General features: G+C 41.2%; 1 protein-coding gene across 4 annotated transcripts in view; it reads right to left on the reverse strand.

Annotated features, from left to right (window-relative positions):
• Nucleotides 1-21,068, reverse strand: part of cita (citron rho-interacting serine/threonine kinase a) — an 89,957-nt gene that overhangs the window by 13,377 nt on the left and 55,512 nt on the right. For 2 of the 4 annotated variants that reach the window (XM_058382707.1, XM_058382704.1), the window contains exons 14-32: nucleotides 17,476-17,646; nucleotides 16,657-16,710; nucleotides 14,500-14,553; nucleotides 14,214-14,354; nucleotides 13,164-13,289; nucleotides 12,915-13,010; nucleotides 12,638-12,754; nucleotides 10,675-10,784; nucleotides 10,405-10,579; nucleotides 8,503-8,700; nucleotides 7,704-7,757; nucleotides 7,350-7,547; nucleotides 6,932-7,261; nucleotides 6,208-6,312; nucleotides 5,593-5,733; nucleotides 4,538-4,645; nucleotides 4,107-4,302; nucleotides 2,959-3,126; nucleotides 2,532-2,555 (exon numbers count right to left, since the gene is read on the reverse strand). In XM_058382707.1, the coding sequence (XP_058238690.1) occupies nucleotides 2,532-2,555; nucleotides 2,959-3,126; nucleotides 4,107-4,302; nucleotides 4,538-4,645; nucleotides 5,593-5,733; nucleotides 6,208-6,312; nucleotides 6,932-7,261; nucleotides 7,350-7,547; nucleotides 7,704-7,757; nucleotides 8,503-8,700; nucleotides 10,405-10,579; nucleotides 10,675-10,784; nucleotides 12,638-12,754; nucleotides 12,915-13,010; nucleotides 13,164-13,289; nucleotides 14,214-14,354; nucleotides 14,500-14,553; nucleotides 16,657-16,710; nucleotides 17,476-17,646 (2,566 nt within the window). The remainder of the gene's footprint in view (nucleotides 1-2,531; nucleotides 2,556-2,958; nucleotides 3,127-4,106; nucleotides 4,303-4,537; nucleotides 4,646-5,592; nucleotides 5,734-6,207; nucleotides 6,313-6,931; nucleotides 7,262-7,349; nucleotides 7,548-7,703; nucleotides 7,758-8,502; nucleotides 8,701-10,404; nucleotides 10,580-10,674; nucleotides 10,785-12,637; nucleotides 12,755-12,914; nucleotides 13,011-13,163; nucleotides 13,290-14,213; nucleotides 14,355-14,499; nucleotides 14,554-16,656; nucleotides 16,711-17,475; nucleotides 17,647-21,068) is intronic. The other 2 variants (XM_058382708.1, XM_058382706.1) reach the window with 1 other exon arrangement.

A 21,068-nucleotide genomic window follows, 5' to 3' on the forward strand; every position in this document is an offset into this window, starting at 1 on the left:
AGAGCATTACAGTGTGGCCACACGCCACCCTGACTCTCAACTCAAATCATCTAAATTCATGCATGCTAATTTAAATCATATTTATTCCTAATGCACACAGCAACCACATAGCCTTACAGTAATGCAGCCTTACAATTATGCTCATTTAACTGACACCTTAACTGAACAAAAGTGATATTCTGCAAATGCAATCTTGCCCTATATGTGTTTTGCACTTCAACACTACATGTGTCAGATAAATCTTCCTTTTTTTCCTTTTCTAGATGTGTAGCTTATAAGCTCTAAAACATTTCGGCTGCATGTGACGCTTAAATTTGTGCCAAAACCTATGAACAATACATTCACCAGTCACTTTAATAGCAATGTAGACTCCTGCTCATTCACGCAATTATCCAGTCAGGCAATCATGTTGCAGCAATGCAATGCATAAACCCCTGCATACATCAGAACAGGGGATCGCAGTAGATTTGACCGTGGCATGATTGTCAGAGCCAGACAAGATGATCTGCGTATTTCAGAAACTGATGATTTCCTCAACACTCTACAGCAAGGGTGTCCAATCTTATCCACAAAGAGCCAGTGTGGGTGCGAGTTTTCAATCCAACTGAGCAGAAGCCACACCTGAGTCTACTGAAAGCCAAGATCTACTGATTAGCCAGTTGGAATCAGGTGTAGCTTCTGCTTGGGTGGAATGAAAACCTGCACCGGCCCTTTCTGGATAAGATTGGACACCCCTGCTCTAGAGTTTACACAAAATATCGTGTAAACGAAAAAAGAAAAAAAAGGAAGGAGAATGGAAAGACCAGATTGAGCTGTCTGGTCAGGATGTCTATAGCAACTTAAATAACCACTCTTTACACCCGTGATGAAACCTGAGCTACAACAGCAGAAGACCTCATGGGGTTTCATTCCTGTGAGTCCAGAACAAGACTCTGAGGTCATAAAACCGCACAGGCGAGGATCGGAAAAACATCGCCTAGCCTTTTTCTGATTTTCAGCTGTGAGACTATGCCCATTTTTTCCTCAGGTCCCTGCTCTGGGCTGACAGGAGTGGAACCTGGCATGGTCTTCTGCTGTTGAACATTAAGCAAAGCTTTTGACTGCAGCTGCCTGATTTTACCCATTGCATTGCTGCCACATGATTGACTGCAAAGATGAACTGCATGAATGAGCAGTTCTTAATAACGTGGCTGGTGAGTGTGCATATAACCAGTACTTACATAGGAAATACGGAGAGGAAAAGACCGAGCTGGTTTTCTACTGATGCTATTCACATGCAGAGATCCGTGCACTCCAGAAAAAAAAAAAGAATGTAAGAGAGTCAAAGATAAAAAATAAAAAAAAAAATGCAAAAAGGGAGATCAGGAAGGATTGAAGTCCTAAAAGCGAAGTTAAAAAGAAATAAAAAAAATACAACAACTGCCAAAGCTATAAAAAAGAAGTGCAATCTCATTCTGAAGCCAGTGGCAGGGCACTGCATGCTTCATGGAAATGACAGAGTCCATTCTCGATTATTAGATCAAAGACAATCGAGAGCTTCAATGCAGAGAGAAACTGAGAGAAGAAGCATGAGAAACTGAGAGAAGAAGCATCTCAAAGGATGGTGCAAATGCTTGGGCCAGAGAGGAAAAGGGATAAAACAGAGAGGCTTACTCCACTATGCACAGACAACAGCAAACTATACTCTATACTCTTGTTCTACAGATTTAATGCTAATTAATTCATATTGCTGAACACGATTTTAGCATGTTGTTTCATAATAATGTTTATTAAAATAAACAAAAAAAAATTTATCCACATTTAACCACCGCAGTCCTCAAGATCACGTATGATTTAAATCTACTTAAGGTCAGCTAGCTATCAGGGATATTTAGGATTTACAGGGTAAAATGTATTTATATGTTCCTCTTAAGTACGTTATTTAAATCCTTTTTTGTGGCATTGTCCTGATATTGTTTTATTGTGATGTTATTGTAGACTTATTAATGCTATTAATATAGCAAGGTTGGTTGACTGAAGAGTGTGTTGCATTTATAAATTGAATTATATTGATCGCACAGTGAGGTTTCTTCTTCTTCTTCTTCTTTCATCCTCCATTAAAATAAATTCCTGTCTACACCACTGGCCAAACAGCAGCAAGCCTGAAACGTGAATGTAAATCCACAAATCGCTATAAATATTAATGTAACATTCAAACAAACAATATTCGCAATTATTTATTATTATATAGCCTTGCCTTTCTTGTGTTGACACCTGGGTTGGCACCGCTTATGAAAAGAAATGCTTGCTTGAGTCAATATACTATCAAATACATATTGCTCCAGTTATACAAGACTTAGGGACTGAAATGTTAAAATACCAAGAGTAACACTCCTAGACAGAGGGAGTTACTATAAAGTGCATAGCTTCATAAATCCACCCCACAAACTGTCTCATCGAGTAGATAGATGAGTTGACAAGGAACAGCCTTCAGAAGGGGGGAGACGAGAGAAAAAGCGGGAGAGGGGAGGTAAAGCGGGCGAGAGACTTACTTTCGAATGTAACCCTCCTCTTCTCTGAAAAGAACAGAAGAGATAAGAGAAGACAAAAAAAGGTCTCAGGCTTCACAGAGACACACAAAGAGAGGGAAGACAGCAACAGAGCACACAGGTAAGGTGAAAAGACGAACTATGTTCCCCACAAAGCCGGAGAGGGAAGATGGCAAAATAGGAGACGGAGACGGGTGTTGAGGGAGCTTTAGAAAGAGGTGAACCAGTATGGAATATTTTCATTATCATGGGGAAAAAAAAGCCTTTTTATTTAAGAAAATATTTCAACAATAAATTCTGCTTGAGAAAATCTAATCTTGTGAGTCAAATCAGGAAATATCATTATTTAGGCCCCCCCCCCAACAGAATAATTAGGAAGGTAGCGCTCTTAATTAAAACTTCCTGTCCCAGATCAAACGCTGTGGCTCACCCTCAGGAGTGGAGGTCTCCTTGCGTCGGGCCGAGCTGGCTGGGTTCAGCAGGCTGCTGGGATTTGGCTGCCGTTCAGGAGACTTAACGATGGCCGACATAAGGAGCTGGTGACGGGCCGAGGCCGGTGTGGAGGGGGCCACGTGCTCCTGGGACTTGAAGTGAGCCGCTGGAGAAAATCCAAACATAATCAGTCAAATTCAAAACAAATGGAATGGAATGAAAATGGATTTGTGGGCGACACAAATGATAAAAGATAGCGTGCCATAAAAATATATATTACTAGACGTTTGGCATGCCGCCTATTGTGTCTAAGACTGTGTTAGATTACTCAAAGTTTCACACTTTTTAAAGTGTTATCTAGTCTTTGCTTAAAAAAGTCTTGTGTTTATATTTTGTAAAAAAAAAAAAAAAACAGCTTTGTTTTTACCGTAAAATATTAAAAACAAGCAATATCACACATCCACAGATAGGTTTTTCCTAAAAACACCACTTTTATGCATTGAGCACGTATAATAAATCTGAAACAGGTCTGTGGGAAGAAAACCGGTGTTTAAAATGGCAGATGGATTTACATGGACTTCATACAGCGGAAGAAATGTAATATTATTCTGAATACATGGAAAAATACAAAGAGTGGGGGAAAAAAATCTGAAATTAAAAAGTTTTCTTTTTCTGCTGATTTAGTCAGATAGAAAATCAAATTTGACTGCTGAGCAGCAAAATACAAGAATGAAAGCTGATTAAAGTGCCACATCGGTCCTACTGGGAAAACAAACATGAATACAACACAAAAAAAGAATGAGTCAGGAAAAAAAAAAGAGGAAAAGTGAGATTGGTGAGATGCAAGCTACACAGAATTCTATTATGGGCAACAGAAATGATTTCATACTCTACATCAGACGAGTTTATTCATTAGACTTCAACACTAATTGTGTCTTGTAGCAAAAACATTGTTAGCTAATTCATTTTCCACACAATTATTTTACCGTCGGTCCAGACAGTGCAGTGCATGATGGGTATTCTGAGGCCACTTGGGTACATAGTTTACAATATTTCCTATTGCTGTTGACTTCAAAAATAGGAGACCCTGAAAATATTTCACACTGTGTAAGGAGGTGGACGTTGTTAAACACAGCAGCTCCTTACCCTCCTCTCGCAGTGAGCGCAGCTCTATCCTCATCTTCTGCAGGGCTTCCTCCAGCTCAGTGCACCGTGCTCGCTCCTTATCCAGTGCCGCCTTCATGTCGCTGTACTGCATAGGCACTGCTGGCGGCGCCTGCACCATGCTCGTTGCTCCGTTACCGGCAGCAACCATATCCTCCCGTCGACGTCCAAAAATACCCTACAGGACGGGGACACAGAGAGAGACCATCGCATCATGGCCCTGGAAATGGTCTTCTATAGACCAGAGGCAAAGGTTTCTCTGACATAAGGAAAAGTCTCTGAAGCCTAATTAATGATCTCAGCCAAGGCAATTATAAATGACTGCAGCATGAAAGCACAAAATGCACCAAGGTTACATCTTAGGAAGGGAAGATTAATTAGGCATGGTAAAAAGCCTTGGTTTTCCCTCATACCTTCTTTTTCTTGATGGGTTGGTCCATCTTGGCCTGGAGGAAGTCGATGAGTTTGGTTTGCTGAGAGATCGTGCCCTCCATCTTCACCTTCTCATGAGAATATACAGCCTAGAGAGAAGAGGATGATACCAGAGGAGAAACTGCTTATTTTGAAACACTGTCTAAAGCAGTCTGAGTCTAGACAGCTCACTGGTTGAAATATGAGTAGTATATTTTCTAAGATGCCGTTGATAAAGGCATAAGCAGTACAAAGCAGTGTATCAGGTTCTTACCACTGACACATGTAAAGATATAAGGCATTGCTATCTCTGCACCAGTTCTCATACTTAGGAGCCGATACATTTCTTCTGTCTATCTGTTTTTATTCTAGTGCTTCAAATCTTCTGTTTAATTGGTCAGCGTGCTTTTTAATAAGAATGACAATGCACTCCTAGCACAGAATGCATAATTTATTAAAAAGCAGATTTGGAAGGAATAACAGTTCCTTACTAATAGATATTTGGTTCGTTGCTGTGTTACTGGTCTGTGTTTAGTTACATAGTTAGTTACTACTCGGCGTTTTGAGATGGGCATGGACGTTTCAACAGTGGCGATCAGTCACTTTGTCACTCATGTTAATTGTCTCTCTGGGCCCAAAAACCATCTGTACTGTCAGAATACAGTAAATGCACTCGCAGTCCCGCTGTTGTTGTGAGCATGTGTGATGTATTTGTGAGGCATCTGCAGAGGACTGCAAGAACAACAGATCATTAATCCTGTGAGCTGAGTGTGTGTAGGAGAGTATAATTACAGCATGGACTCAGACAGACTGAGGGAGTCAGGATCTAGTCAGAGCCTCTGCTTCACTACTTCTTAGTCTATCTCTATCTGAATCAATATACTGCATTCATCCCTGAGGAGTCATCAATGATTCCTGCCTCTCAAAGTGCTTTTGATTAGCTGTTCAGCATAGTTAGGTAAGCAGGAAAAAGGTTTGGTAAATGGTGAAACAAGAGCTGCAAATGCAATATAGGAAACTGAATTATGATCAAAAGTGTGTGTGTGTGTGTGTAGACCTGTATATTTTCTAGCTGGTACTCAAGGTCTGTTCTCTCAGTCTTGAGCAGGTCGGTTTGGTCCAGCGCTTCCTGCAGGCCCTGAGTCAGCCTGAAGATGTGGGTCTTCTGGAGGTCCATCTGCTGCTGCAGTTTTCCTTGCTGAGATGTCAAAACATGCAACTGAACTAAGTACTACTGAACTTCAAATTTCTTGTCAAGTACACAGTTGAGAAATTTGTCATTATTTCCTGTCTGAAGTTCCACAAGAGCCCAATAAGTGATATCGACACTATATCTTTACATCACTGCTAACCAGGTTGATCCATTCAAGGGCACGGTCTATTGTGTGGATATGATAATAATAGGCACAAGTTCACAGGAGCGCAAAGTGTACTTATAATGAAATTACTTTGCATGGGGGACCAGCATCAGTGTGTGCTGTATAGCTAGGCAATAAGAATCTTAACTACATCACATAGGTTACAGCTAATATGAGGTTCTATCTGCATGGCTATAGCCTAATCATATCCACAGTCTGACCAGCAGTCACGCTGATAGACGGCTCAGGACATGGGCCGACGGGTTAATTTGTCCTGCTCCAAAAACCTGTGTGTGTGTGTGTGTAAGACCAACCTCCTCCATCAGCCTCTGCTTCAGCTCTCTCTCAGTCTCTAGCTTCTGCTGGAGGCTGCGAGCGTTCATCTCCAACATGGCATGCTTCTTCTCCAGGTCATTCAACTGCAGGTCAAAACGTAGAAATGAATGTGATTATGTGTTAACAACAACAATGTAGGTGTGATAGGTGCCACAAAACTTCGAAAAAGAATAAATAAAACATATAACCTATAAACATAAATTTTGATTTGATTCAAACAATCTATCATAAGTTAAGAAGTAGTTTGAAAAATAGTAGCGTTCCTTTAACAAAATCTTCAAACACTGTCAGAGCAGACAGAAATACAAACATACCTTTGAAATATTAGTCTATTTTCATGCAATTTTGAATTACCAAAAGACTATATGCACTCTAATGTTAAACATGGATTTGATTTTCAGGGTTTTTAGTAATTATTTCATTACATCAGCAGTATAATGTAAGCTCTAGGCTTAGTAAGCAATAGCTGCTGGGATCCATAATTATCTCAGCGCTAGCTAAGCATTCATCAACGTTCAGGATCTGGGGAACAGTGACACGGGAGCAGAAACTCCATTTTTAATAATAATAACGAATGTTCCTAATATACAGAGAACAAAAATGAAAATGGGAATTAAAGAGTTTGAGTGATGAGATTCACTGAGTCAGCCTTATGAAACACGGGAGTGTGTGTGTGAGAGAGAGAGAGAGAGAGAGACTCACGGTATCGGAGAGACTCTCAGCTTTGAGCCTCTGCTCCTTGAGTGCCTGCTGAAGGGCGAGGATTTCGGCCTTGTGCTCACGCACGGCCAGCTCCACGGCTTGGCGGGATTCAGTGCTGCGCTGATCAGCACGCAGTCGATTCTGTTTCTCGTTGTCGAGGAGGCGTTGAAGGTCGCGTGTCCGACGCTCCGCTTGCTCCTTCTCGTCCTCCAGGGCTGAGCGCCAGTTCTCCCACTGTCTCTCTTTCTCAAGCAGCTCATCATTCAGCGTCTCCAATTCGACCACTTGTTCCTCAAGCATGCTACACGTCGTCTTCAGGGTCTCAATGTTCTTTTCACAAGGGTAGGTATAACATTAAGTTGTGGGTTGCAGTGGAAATTTCACAAGACCTGGTCACTGAGGTGTGTGTGTGATTTACCTGTTTCTGATTGTTCAGGTGCATCTCTCTGTCAGCCACCTCTCGGCGTAGACGCTCCACATCCTGGCTGAGCTGTAGTCTTTCCTCGCTCTCATCGGTCACCTCATCCAACTGTTTGGACAGATAGAAGTTCTGCCGGTTCAGCTCGGCATTCTCCTGGGTCAGCTGGGTAAGCTGCTCCTCCAGGTCTGTGATCACCTGCAATGACACAACACCAATTACGTCCTGATACAGTTAAAGACCTACATCTTCCAAGATTAGTGTCACTGTTTATAAATGAAATGTTTTGATGAAAAGTATTAATAAATATTATGTAAACCTGTTATTATGGATAATTATGGATGAGCTACATACCGAGCAGCTGTCCCTCAGAGCATCAAACTTGCGCTGAATTTCATCTCTGTGAGCCTGGGCAAAGAGAATTAAAAATAAAATATTGAGGAATTTAGTCAAAATATTTATCTACAACTACTGCTTGCTATATTGTAATTCGTATCAAAGGATTTTAATAAAGATGAAGGACAAAGATTAAGTCCTGTGAGCCAGATCCATGGTACGTTTCTTTAATGAATGTAAAGATCTACCTATATTTAGAAGACGGAGATTTCTCTTTCAAATAAAACTTTTTTGAACAGGGGGTGATGTGGACACAAAGTTTGTTTGCCTGTCAGAAACCAGCACACAAAAGGATCATAGAGGTTCTGAAGCTTGTGGACAGAAAAGTGTACAAAAGAGACGTGCCAGTCTTGGCTTGCTTGGTTGGTCAATCATACTAGCAAACTTCTTATCTAGTGCTAGCAAGCAGCTTAAACAGCATGATGTGATTTAAATTTCCTAACAGCGTTCAGCTATTATGTGAAATTATTATTATTGCTTGCAAGCTTTGTTGTATGTCATATTTGTTGTATGATGTGTTGTATGATATGCTGCTGTTGTCAGTCATTTGAAGCATCTTTCTATTTTTGCTTAACTGGCTTAATGTAGTTTGGCAGACAAGCCCATTTGCATAAATAAGTTCTGATATACTGCATAGCAAATCAGATCTGGTCGTGATGCACCAATAAATCCGCCAGAACTCTTGGATTAACTGTAAAGGATGCTGAGTGGGAAACTAAAAGGTTGTAATTATTAAGTGTCTGTGAGTGTGTCTCACTCTAAGAGCAGTAATCTCCTCCTCAGCCTCGGCCGTGGTCTCCTCCAGCTCGGTCTTGGCCTGCTGTAGTTGGCTTTCCAGAGCATGACGTGCCGCCTGCAGACTGCTGATCTGAGACTCTCTCTCCTGCAGTGACAGCGTCAGCTCAGTCACCTGCCTTTTTAGCTCCAGCTTCTGCTCCTCGTGCTCCAGACCCATCTATTCACAACACACACACCCACAAATACAATAACTTAATCACCTACAGATGCCCTGTTGATTCAGCTACATTTCTAAATGGCTGTGTGAGTCCCGACTGACACTATTATTCAGCCTTTTGTAACTCGGAACAAAAACTCTTTTTTGTTAGCGACAAACCAGTCATTATTCTGCTGTGTACCTTCTTCTCTTCCTACGCATCCTGTCCAGCTTTCTAAGACTAAACCATTCTGTCTTTCCTGTTTATGTCTATCCTCTCTTGTCGGGGTTGTATAAAGTTAACAAGTTTCATGAAATCATAGGTGTGAATTATATAGATTTAACTGCAAGAGAATTTCCACTGAACACAGAAGTGTGTCTATAAGATTATAATATAATTTCACCGACATTATGTTCACCTGCCTAATATCGTGTTTGTCCCCCTTTTGTTGCCAAAACAGCTCTGACCCGTCATATACTGTGTATTCTGACACCTTTCTATCAGAACCAGCATTAACTTCTTCAGCAATTTGAGCAACAGTAGCTCGTCTGATTGGATCACACGGGCCAGCCTTCGCTCCCCATGTGCATCAATGAGCCTTGGACGCCCATGACTCTGTCGCCGGTTCACCACTGTTCCTTCCTTGGACCACTTTTGATAGATACTGACCACTGCAGACCGGGAACACCCCACAAGAGCTGCAGTTTTGGAGATGCTCTGATCCAGTGGTCTAGCCATCACAATTTGGCCCTTCGTCAAACTCGCTCAAATCCTTACACTTGTCCATTTTTCCTGCTTCTAACATCAACTTTGAGGATAAAATGTTCACTTGCTGCCTAATATATCCCACCCGCTAACAGGTGCCATGATGAAGAGATAATCAGTGTTATTCACGTCACCTCTCAGTGTTCATAATCTTATGCCTGATCGGTGTACAGTCACTTTCTTCAGCTGATCTGATTACCATCTCTAGTCATGACCTGTATGAATAAAATCATTCATTCCTCTCCACTATGTCACTATATTTATCTGTTTCTGATAAGGTGCTGGTGATTTTAATAAACAGCCCACGATCCCACCTGTTTCAGAGTCGAACCATGAAGTATTCAGGTGTGGGTGTTCTGCAACATATGGCGTAAAAAAAAAAAATGTGCAGAATTTTAATTACAATTATTTTAATTACCTCCAGCCAAATCTAAACTATTACATAAAGGATGAGAGATATGTTCATAATATAATATTGCTCTTGCAGGAGTGTATATTCTCAAATGAGATTTTTTTTAAATAGCCATTCAGTCTATTTATGACTGATTTTAATAGCAGTAATCCAAAATAGCTTGATTTTTCCGAGCCGAATTTTCAAGGTGATGGATGATGCCACCCCCGAGCTGTCTGAGAACCAGTTGAAACATGTTTGAGATCAGACACAGATCCAGGCTCCAGGACCAGGGACAGCACCATGTCATTAATGGTAAAAAATTCTACACATTTTCGAGGCATTTTTAAAGCGTAGGTTCCTGCTAATTTCTAATAGCCGTTATTAGTATCATGAACACATTAAGTGTTTTAATATGCATTAGGGAAGCTGCACCAGTGCAGATGCAAATGAACGGAATCTCTAAGGAACCATTAGTAGCTCAAGTGTGATATTAACAACAGAATATCCACAGCCTAACATAATTTCTGGAAAATGAATGCCTTGTTCTGCACAAGCCCTCTCTGACCTCGCGCAGTCTGGCCTCCAGCTCTATCAGCCGGCTCTTCTTGCTCTGCTCCTGCTGACTCATCTTCTCCAGATGCTCCTCCAGCTTGGCGTTCTGAGCCTCCAGCTTTCCTGCCTGCGACTCCAGGTAGAACTTCTGCTGACGCAGTTCTGAGATCATCTCCTCCTGTGCTTTCCTGCCCAGCGCACACATATAAGGTCCCACCAAAGCACAGAGTTACATTCATGATTCAATTCCTCAGATTTGCTATTTTCTATCTATGTCTCTTACATGTTTTTCTGTGTGTAGATGCTGCTGTTGGCTGCCAGTTTGTTGGCCTCAGAGAGCTCAGCAATGCGTTGCTCCAGACTCTTCATCTTATTTTCCATGGCATTGATGGTCTTAAGGGAGGATATACACACACCCACACGTTGAATATAACCCAGACAAATAAAAGTCCACTCAATAAAGATAATACAATAGCACTGTCATTTATAAGGATATGTAACCTAGAAAGAGAATGAGTCAGTCTAAATGTCATCATCATGCATCATTAAGGACAACTGGGCATGTTTGCAGGATCATAACACAAAGGCAAAAATAAATGCATGGCAATGGTGCGATATATTATTGCCATTTATCTGACGGTGAGTAGAATGGTGTCATGAGGGGGGAAAAAAAAGAGGAAGAGTTATTATTGTTATTATATGATATGGTTGGGAGATATCAAATCAAATCAACTCATCTCATTCCTTTTAAAACTCTACTGTGAGATCAGAGCTGAGACATTTTCATAATGATGAATCGATTCAGCTATAGATTCCAGTTCTACTGTGTGCTTTTGTGTTCACTAAGATGCAGGCTCTACTGTATATTGTTTAATTTCCTGTCTCTGTGATGGCACTTGGTTTGCTGAATGTAGTATTTGATGGAATATTTTATTGATTACAATAATTATACAGTGTAATGATGCATTGACTGTCGCATATTGCAGCCGTCTCTTCTCATGGGTTAAGGGTATAATAATCCAATCACGGAAATAATAGTAATAATTGGATAAGTATTTTGGCTAAGTGGATAGACTCAAAGTCAGAAACGAGACAGGACATTTGCTTGGAAAAAAAAAAGAAGTATGAAAACATTCCAAAAGAATATACACCGACCAGGCATAACATTATGACCATGTGTTTAATATTGTCGGTACCCCTTTTTCTGCCAAAACAGCCCTGACCCGTCATGCACTGTGTGTTCTGACACCTTTCTATCAGAACCAGCATTAACTTCTTCAGCAATTTGAGCAACAGTAGCTCGTCTGTTGGATCAGATCACAGGGGCCAGCCTTCGCTCCCCACGTGCATCAATGAGCCTTGACCGTCCATGACCCTGTCACTGGTTCACCACTGTTCCTTCCTTGGACCACTTTTGATAGATACTGACCACTGCAGACCGGGAGATTCTCTCATCCAGTCATCTAACCATCACGATTTGGCTCTTGTCAAACTCAGCCCATTTTTCCTGCTTCTAACACATCAAATTTGAGGACAAAATGTTCACTTGCTGCCTAATATATCCCACCCACTAACAGGTGCCATGATGAGGAGATCATCAGTCTTATTCACTTCACCTCTCACTGCTCATAATGTTATGGCTTATCAGTGTGTATCGTGTTCAGCAACTACAGTAACAGGAATAAGAAAGGCAGTTATAGGAATTAGGATCATACGTGTGGGGTGTAATGGGTTAAACAGAAAGTGACACATCGCTAATGACTGCTTTTAAACACTGTGGGAAAAAAAAATATTATTCTGTAGAAGTGTTATAGTGACTGATATTTTCCTTCCTAACGTATTTATATATCCAGGTATTAATTATACTTGTCAAAGTATTTAAGCCTTCAGTGTGCGGAAAAAACTTAATATTTAGTAGTAACACCCCACAGGAGAGCTGTTGCTGTATAGGCAGGATATGCAGAATGTGATGCCTGAAGTACTTTTTATAAAATACTGAAGGACGAGTGATGTCATATAACCTGACATGAATTATGTGATGAAATGTCTTACTTTTCATCCATTTTTAGTTAGGTTTAATTACTTTTCACCCTCAAATGATTAAGATCTAGGTTTTGTTCTGAATAAACTCCAGCAATGCGTGCATCTCTAGGAACGATGGAAAAGTAATCTAAAAAAAAAAAAAAAAAATAGAGGTTGTGGACACATGCTCACGCAGTCAGGAGGAGGTGCGAGGAAATTCTTACAGCTTTCTGCTCGCTGAGGAGTTTGCCTTTCTCACGCACTTCCTCTTCATGCTGAGCTCGCTTGGCCTCCAGAACGTCCTTATCAGCCAAGTCTGCCTTCATCTGAGCCTCCAACACCTCAACACACACAAATAGATACGCATGATCGCATAATCGTTCTAATCATTCAGTGCGTGCCTATCATCTTACAGAAATACTGCGGCTCAACCATTTTATTAAGGCGTGTCACATGCACGGCAACAAACCATCAACAGGTCTGAAAATACTCCATTGCTACCTTTATTTTGTCCTCATACAGTCTTTCCTTCTGGACTAGGTGGGCCTCCATCCGCTGGGCGGTGGCCTGAGTTTCCCTCAGGTTATCTTCCAGTTCCTACACACAGACAACCTTTATTCGTTTTTTTAATACATTTTTTTATATTATTAAACTGAGCTTGAGAGCACATGAACATGAAAGGAGAAGAGAAAGAGAAAGTGAGAGACAGAGTGAGAGAAAGAGAGAGCGAGAGGGGGAAATTAGGCTCACTAGGATCTTCTCAGCCATCTGCTGGATCTGCTGCGATTTGGTCTGAATGTCGTCTTTCAGTTTATTTTCTCTGCGCTCCACCATCTCCAGCCTCTTCACTTGGTTCTCCAGAGTCTTTCTGCCTTCCTACACACACACAGGAACAACTATTTCAAGCTCTTCTTCTTTTTTCACCAGCTATATAAATACAAAATATATAAATACACTGGCCACTTTAATAGGAACCCCTGTGAATCCTGCACATTCATGCAATTACATTTTTTGCCATTTGGCAGACGCTCTTATCCACTTACAATTTATCTCATTTTATCCAGCCAGCTACTCGTGCGGCAGCGGCGTAATGCATCAAATCATGGGGATACGGGTTAAGAGACTCGGGTCACATGATTGGCTAACGCGATAATTGCACGAGAGAACAGATGGTCAGGTTCCTAATAAAGTGGCCTGTTGGTGTATAGGTTCGTTTTCACAATTCATCCATTGATTTTGTAATAGCTTCAGGCTTTTGCGTAAATATCCTTTCTAATTTTGACTGCTGTCATATTGATTAACTTTGCTCCATTAGACTTAAATGGCAAAGTGTGCACATTTGTCAAACTCTAGCAGAATAAACTAAATCATTTCGCACGGCATTAATTAAGGAAATCCTGCTGAGCGCGGTAAAGTAAAGGTTCCTTCTGTCTTTAGATTTATGAAACAGAAGAAACAAGCTTCCTGTTTGTAGTCCAATGATTAAAAAAAATAATAATTCAGTCTATACTATTCCATTTAAATTGATAATCAAATTTTAATGAGAAACCAAGCCTATACTATAAGCAAGAGCCTGATTGCATGCTAAATTTATGACATCAACAGAACCAAAAATTCCCTTGTTTTCTCATCATGGCCTTACAAAGGGCTTTTTCTTTGTGTGTGATGGATACAAATCGCCTTCATCAGAATTAATTTCCTGAATGACAGAATTAGCTACGAATAATGAATAATGTGAACAGATGGTGTAAATGCCGGTGAGGGTGACAGTCTGTAAGCGTGAGCGGTGCTGCATCCTGCCTCGGTCTCGCGCAGGCGTCTGCGCAGCGTGTCACTGGGATCCGTTTTGCTACGCAGCCGCTCCAGGTCGCGCTCCAGCCGCTCTTTGGCCTGACGGATGTTCTGCAGAAGCTCCGTGGCCTCCGTGCTCGCCTTCACCGCCTGTGCAGGGTGAGACGATATCCCTCATAGTACTAGTGATGGCATGCTTAAAGATGCACAACTGATATTTGATATTTTTATGTCTATAGGAATCTGAAAACTGTTGCTCATTAACAATCTTAAAGAAGACTGGTGCATATGGTACCTTAGACAGCTTATCCTGTAGCTCCTGGATCTTCAGCTGCTGCTCTGCATTGGTCTGGAAAACACACAAGGGCAAAAACACATCAAGCAATAGCGCAGTACACCGTCTGTCCCTCATAAACACACAGACTGATTGCTGTGCTGAAGGACACAGACGGTACACACTTTAATTTGTGGTTATTTACGATAGAAGGGAGGATAGAAATAAAAAAAATAAAAAAAACATCAGGGCAGGCAGACACAGCCTCACTGATGCAATTATTCATTATTTCCATAAAAAGTGATTTTGGCCAGAGAGAAGGTAAAATCCTAAATGACCTTTATTCCCTACATAAGCACAAAATATAATAACTTCATAAGCCATATTTAGTTGACAATACAGGCCATAGGGATGTGTCTGGGATGTTCTTGTGTATGTGTCGATTTGCGTCTCCAGGGTACGGGGTAATGTAAAGTTTTAGCCGAGTGAGGGAGCGACTATTTATTGATTCTGTACAGGAACTTGTTTATGCAGATGTTCCTTGACATTGACATCACAACAATAAATGACTAAAATGACACGTGGTGTAAATACTCATCTCTACTGAGATTTACGCTGCAGTGAAATTTCTATTACTGATATATAAGCTAGAATCTATTGTACCTAATCAACAATTAATCATACCCCTCGCTGTATATGTCATATTGAGTTGTCAGGGTTGCTTATAAAGAGTCGAAGTTGCTGCTTTTGTCATTTAGTGAGAAAAAAAAACATAACACAGCTCTTTTATCCCCAGCACAGGATTTTGTGATATCTCTGAACAACTCCCTGATCACCCCTTCGTCCACTGCTCTCAACCTTGGGGTAACCATGGACAATCAACTGTCCTTTTCCTCCCATGTTACTAATGGTACACGCTCATGTCGGTTTCTTCTGTACAGCATCAGAAGGATTCGGCCATTCCTATCCACACAGGCTTCTCAGGTGCTTGTTCAGTCTCTGGTCATTTCGAGACTGGACTACTGCCACGCTCTACTGGCGCAGGTCTACCTCTTGAATGCAATTTGTCCACTGCAAATGATCCAAAATGCAGCTGAGTGACTTGTTTTCATCCTGCCTAAGTTCTTCCACACCACCCCACTGCTGCGTTCCCTCCCCTTGCTTCCGGTAGCTGCGAAACACTGATGCTTGCCTACAAAGCCAAGAATGGACCAGCACCATCTTACCTCAAAGCTCTTATTACTCCTCACACTGCACCTCACTCCCTCTGATCTACTAGCACTGGTCCCACCATCTCTCAGGGTAAGAGTTAGGTATACATCTAGACTCTTCTGACTCTTCAGACTCTTCTGGCACCGAGTTGGTGGAATGAACTTCCCCTAGATGTCCGGATTGACCGTTTTCAAACGCCGGAGAAGACCTACCTTTTCCTGAAGCACTTAAACTAGCTCTTATTTTTCCCTGTTTGATTTATGTATTGTTGTATGCCCACACAGTTTTTAAGCTGATAAGTCTGTGACCTATTGAACCAGTGTTAATGTATTCATTGATAGAAGATTTCAAAGCACGTCGCTCTGGATAAGAGTGTCTGCTAAATGTAAATGTTTTTTCTCACTCATTTTTAATTATATAATAATTACAAGCAAAGTTACCTGTCCTTTTGGCAAACTACTTATATGTAAAATGATATAATAGATATAATCATGGGCCATCATCACATTAGAATATCAGCTTGATAAAAGGTACTTCAAGCAACTTGAGCCACAAGTGATCTGACTGTGTTGGGGGGGGGATAGTGTGAGCGATCGGGGATTACTGACGCCTACACACATGCTAATTCTATTCTGCTCGCAGGGCTTCTTAAGGCTTCGGTGTAGTTTGATGCATATTCTTTTCTGGGAATGAAATGTCTATAATATACAGATAACGAGCATCTGAGAGCAGGAAAGCTGAATGATGGTATTTGAGAGTCTGATTGAAGGTCTGAAGGTCCGCGAAAGTCAGGGATGCTCAAATATTAATGCCTAGTTTGGGGGGAGAAACACAGACAATGGATCCGTTTCTCTTTATAAGCAGCTTCAATAAAGGTGCATTAGGGTGAAATCTCACTCTCAATAGCCCTCCTGAGGGCAAGCAATGCTGCAGTGTAGTGAAACAGATGAGCCAAAAGAGCCTTACCTTCTCCAGTTTGGTGAGCAGCTCCTCCGCCTCAGTCTTGCCCTGCTCTTTTGCCTGTGTACACACACACACACACACTTCAGCTTAAAAAAGGTCATGATGGTGACATTTGGTTTTCGTCTTTCTAAATCAGCAAGAATTCACTTCCTCAGCTTCTAAAAGAGAAAAACCTATAAAGGTTAACACACTTCAGTGGAAAGATAAAAAATGTTTCTTTAACGACAAATTAAATCGCATGGCTAAGTTTAGCGCAAAGTTTGAAATTTGGTCCAAGAATGAGGGCGTGGCTTAATATTTTATTGACTAACCTTGGTTGCCGTCCCTCTATCTGTAACCTACGGTTTCGGACAGAGCTGCTCAACCCTCCAGGATTACTGGCACCGCTTATGAAAATAAACAAAAATTGTCTAGATTTCTACTTTTGTTTCTTTCTATATATTTCTCTAAAAAAAAAAACGACTGTGACTTTGTTGGCTCTCAAAGAAAATTAAAAAGTAAATATTTGCTTTTCTTAAAGAAATAAGTGAGTGAGTACACAGGGCTCTCAAAATCATTGACCCTCTGCAAATAATTTTATAAATTAGCTTGGCTGGTAATTGGAGCTAGAGAGTTTTATGTCCTCTCTGAAATTTTTATCAAATGTTGTTAAAATAGAAATTTTTGCAATTTTGGTTTTCCATCATTTGCTCATTAACAAGCCACTATGAAGTTTCTCGTTAACGAAGAAGCAGCATGTAAACAAACAGAAACTAGCATCTTCACTACTCCATTTGTCTTGTCCAGACACTCTCTCTCTCTCTCTCACACCCCTACCCCTACCTTCTGGATTCTCTGCTGGTAGTCTGCAGCCTTCCTCTTGAGCTCTTCGCTGGTCTGGCGCGAGTCTCGCAGTTCAGCTTCGTAGAGATCGCTGCGGCGCCGGGCAGCAGATAGATCCTCCTCCAGCTGCCGGATGGTCACTTGCATCTCCTCCAGCTGAGCGTGGTACTCCTGCATTTGATACACAAAAAAACAGACAATTTAGCTATCACATTTGATATGCGTGAACATAAAAGAAAAGACCTGATATGAGCTTTCACAGTAAGAGAAGGAGAATGTGTTAATCTATTAAATTATAAGATGACACGATTAGCATAATTGCATTACCGGACGTGTGACAAAGTCCTTGTGCTCCCATTAAGAGAGGGGCATTCATACAAGGCCTGGGTACGAATAATCACTAAAGCTTTTGAAATCTTAACTGCGGTCTCGATGCAGAGCACGGACATGAAGCAGGCAGTCAGAGGACACGTTCGAGTGAGCTCAAGCAGGCCAAAATTAATTGTTCCCCTTCTTGAGCAATAAAAGAAGAGCATCCAATGGTATGAAATTGCCTGCTGATGGGAACGAGCCGGGTTAATGAAAGTAAGCGGGAGGCAGGTGCATCATGGCACGCGGTCAACAGTGACTAATCAAAGCTTTTGGATAAACATATGCAGTCCTGTGAGTCTTTTACTGCGGTTACATTTTACAGTAAAGTACTTTGTATCTGAAATTTTGAAAAATTGCTAGCTCCGACAAATGTGTTAATTTCTCCGTTCACAGACTCACAAAACCCTGGAGGGACTGACAAACGTAATACATGGTAGCAAGGTTGTTCAGTGCTATAATTATTGCAAACTGAGTCACTCCATCTGCTATGCTATACACATTGGCTGAGGTGTGAGCTGGTTGACAATGGGATAATTTTTACTAGGTGGATAAATTAGCTTGTCAAGGACAGGCAATATTCATAGAATCATGAAGGTAAGAAAAAATACAAAATAAAAAAAATGTATATATATAGAAAATATAAAATGAAACATATTGAGAGAAAATAAAAATTCAAGACATGCTTAGTTCCAGTGAAAGAAGCCAAAAACCAAGACATTTTGGACAATTTCATGTTCCCAACTTTGTAGGAACAGTTTGGGGATGACCTCTTCCTGTTCCAACATGACTGCTCACCAGTGTACAAAGCAACGTCCATAAAGACATGGATGAGGAAGTTTGGTGTGGAGGAACCTGACCTCAAACTCATAGAACACCTTTGGGATGAATTAGAGCGGAGACTGTGAACTTCTTCTCGTCCAACATCAGTGCCTGACCTCACAAATGCGCTTCTAGAGAAAAATTCCCATAAACACACTCCTAAACCTTGTGGAAAGCCTTCCCAGAAGAGTTGAAGCTGTTACAGCTGCAAAGGGCGGGTCAACTCCATATTACATTCATGTGCATGTAAAGTTTTGGCCTTGCTCGCAGTCTCCGCTCTAATTCATCCCAAAGGTGTCCTATCGGGTTGAGGTCAGGACTCTGTAAAGGTCAGTCAAGTTCCTCCACACCAACCTCATCCATCCATGTCTTTATGGACGTTGTTTGTGCACTGGTGTGCAGTCATGTTGGAACAGGTAGGGACCGTCCCCAAACTGTTCCCACAAAGTTGGGAGCATGAAATTGTGTAAAATGTATCGGTATACTGAAGCATTAAGAGTTCCTTTCACTGGAACTAAGGGGCCGAGACCAACCCCTGAAAAACAACACCTGAATACAATGATTTGGAGGGGTGTCCCAAAACTTTTGCCAATATAGTGTATTAGTTTTTATACTAGCAATAATGTACTAAATATTCTTTAACATGCATCATGTGCACTTACTTTGTGTTAGTTGAGTTACATGTGTGGTTGATGAACAAAGTCGACTACAAGGTGCTTCTGTAATAGTGGAGCTGAAATTTATCATTAAGTAGTGATTTTTTTTCTCAAAATTAAATATGTATGCATATGTAATATGTAGAAAATGTCCAGTGGACACCTGTTCTTGGCATTTCTTGATTTGTGGAATATTAAAGGAGGAAAGAAAGAACTCGTATATCATTCCACTTCTTCAAGTGCAGTCTCCTCATTCTGAAGAGTATTCTCGAACGTGGTCTATGATAACATCAGCTACAACACCGAGGCAAAATTGCTGCAATGCAGGAAGAAATGTCAAACACTAATCATCTTCATGCACGAAGAACTGCTCCTGACGAGCATGGACAACTTAGAGGTGAAGTGAATAACACTGATGATCTCCTCATCATGGCACCTGTTAGTGGGTGGGATATATTAGGCAGCAAGTGAATATTTTGTCCTCAAAGTTGATGTGTTAGAAGCAGGAAAAATGGACAAGCGTAAGGATTTGACTGACTAGGCGAGTTTGACTAGGGCCAAATTGTGGTCCAAGGAAGGAACAGTGGTGAACCGGAGGCAGGGTCATGGGCGGCCAAGGCTTATTTATGCATGTGGGGAGCGAAGGCTGGCCCGTGTGATCCGATCGAACAGACGAGCTACTGTTGCTCAAATTGCCGAAAACGTTAATGCTGGTTCTGATAGAAAGGTGTCAGAATACACAATAATAATAATGATGATAATAATAATAATACTATGCTTAATGAAAGATTATTGAGTTCCTGCAAATAAACCTCCCCAGAAATTCTTAAATGGATAGAAGAAAGAATAATCACAATAATAAAGGTTCCTCCTGTATATGTTCATGGGATTTGAGATTAAATGTGCAGTCTTTTCCTTACAGTCTAGTGTGGCCAAAACACTTTTATTAAAGTCAACCATCTGAGTCAACAGCCAGTGGTGCAGTGCTGGGGGTTTAAACTGTCAGACCCAAACGGCTAGGAGGCACAAAAATAGTTCTATAGTATTGGGGTGGAAAGTGTACAAATTTTCAATCCCCCAGTTCTCTAAATGTCAGCAGCTTCCATGCAACCATGGAAGGTGGAACGTCTGCGTCTCATGTGGGTATTTTTAAATATGAGTGTTGAAGGAGACAATGAGAAACTATTAGGGGGAGAATGAGCGGGATAAGACAAAGATGAAAAGAGACGAAATGGTAAAAGAAAAGTACAGAGTTAAGTGGCAGATCCGGCAGGCAGAAGGATGCTGATTGAGAGATTGAAACAGAAGGATAGGGAGAGGAGTAGCAAGAGTCTCTTCGACATGTGGCAAATCAATCAAGCTGCTAACCCTCTTTCCAACCGAGACTCCCTACAGCCAGACATGACCCTCACCACAGATTGAGTGTTTGACAGATTGAAGGAAAGAAGAAGCAGGAGACATGGAAAGACAACTGATAGACATAGTGAGAAGACAGGATTAATAGCTGATCATAATCAAGGAAAAAGATGGACAGCACCTATAGAAGAGGAAAGACCAAACATCAGTCAGAACTGCGCTAATCTGGCATGAGACGCACAAAAACGCCAGGGTCATGAACAACAATGCCGGAAATCCACCCAAAGCACATCACCAACTGATGGCCAAATCCAGCCTCAGTATTGTTCTCTCAGGCTTACCTCTGGCATATTACCTTCTAAAGCAAGACTCCCTGCTTTCCCATCTCTC

The sequence above is a fragment of the Hemibagrus wyckioides genome, linkage group LG28 (assembly GCF_019097595.1).
Source record: "Hemibagrus wyckioides isolate EC202008001 linkage group LG28, SWU_Hwy_1.0, whole genome shotgun sequence".
NCBI lineage: Eukaryota > Metazoa > Chordata > Actinopteri > Siluriformes > Bagridae > Hemibagrus > Hemibagrus wyckioides.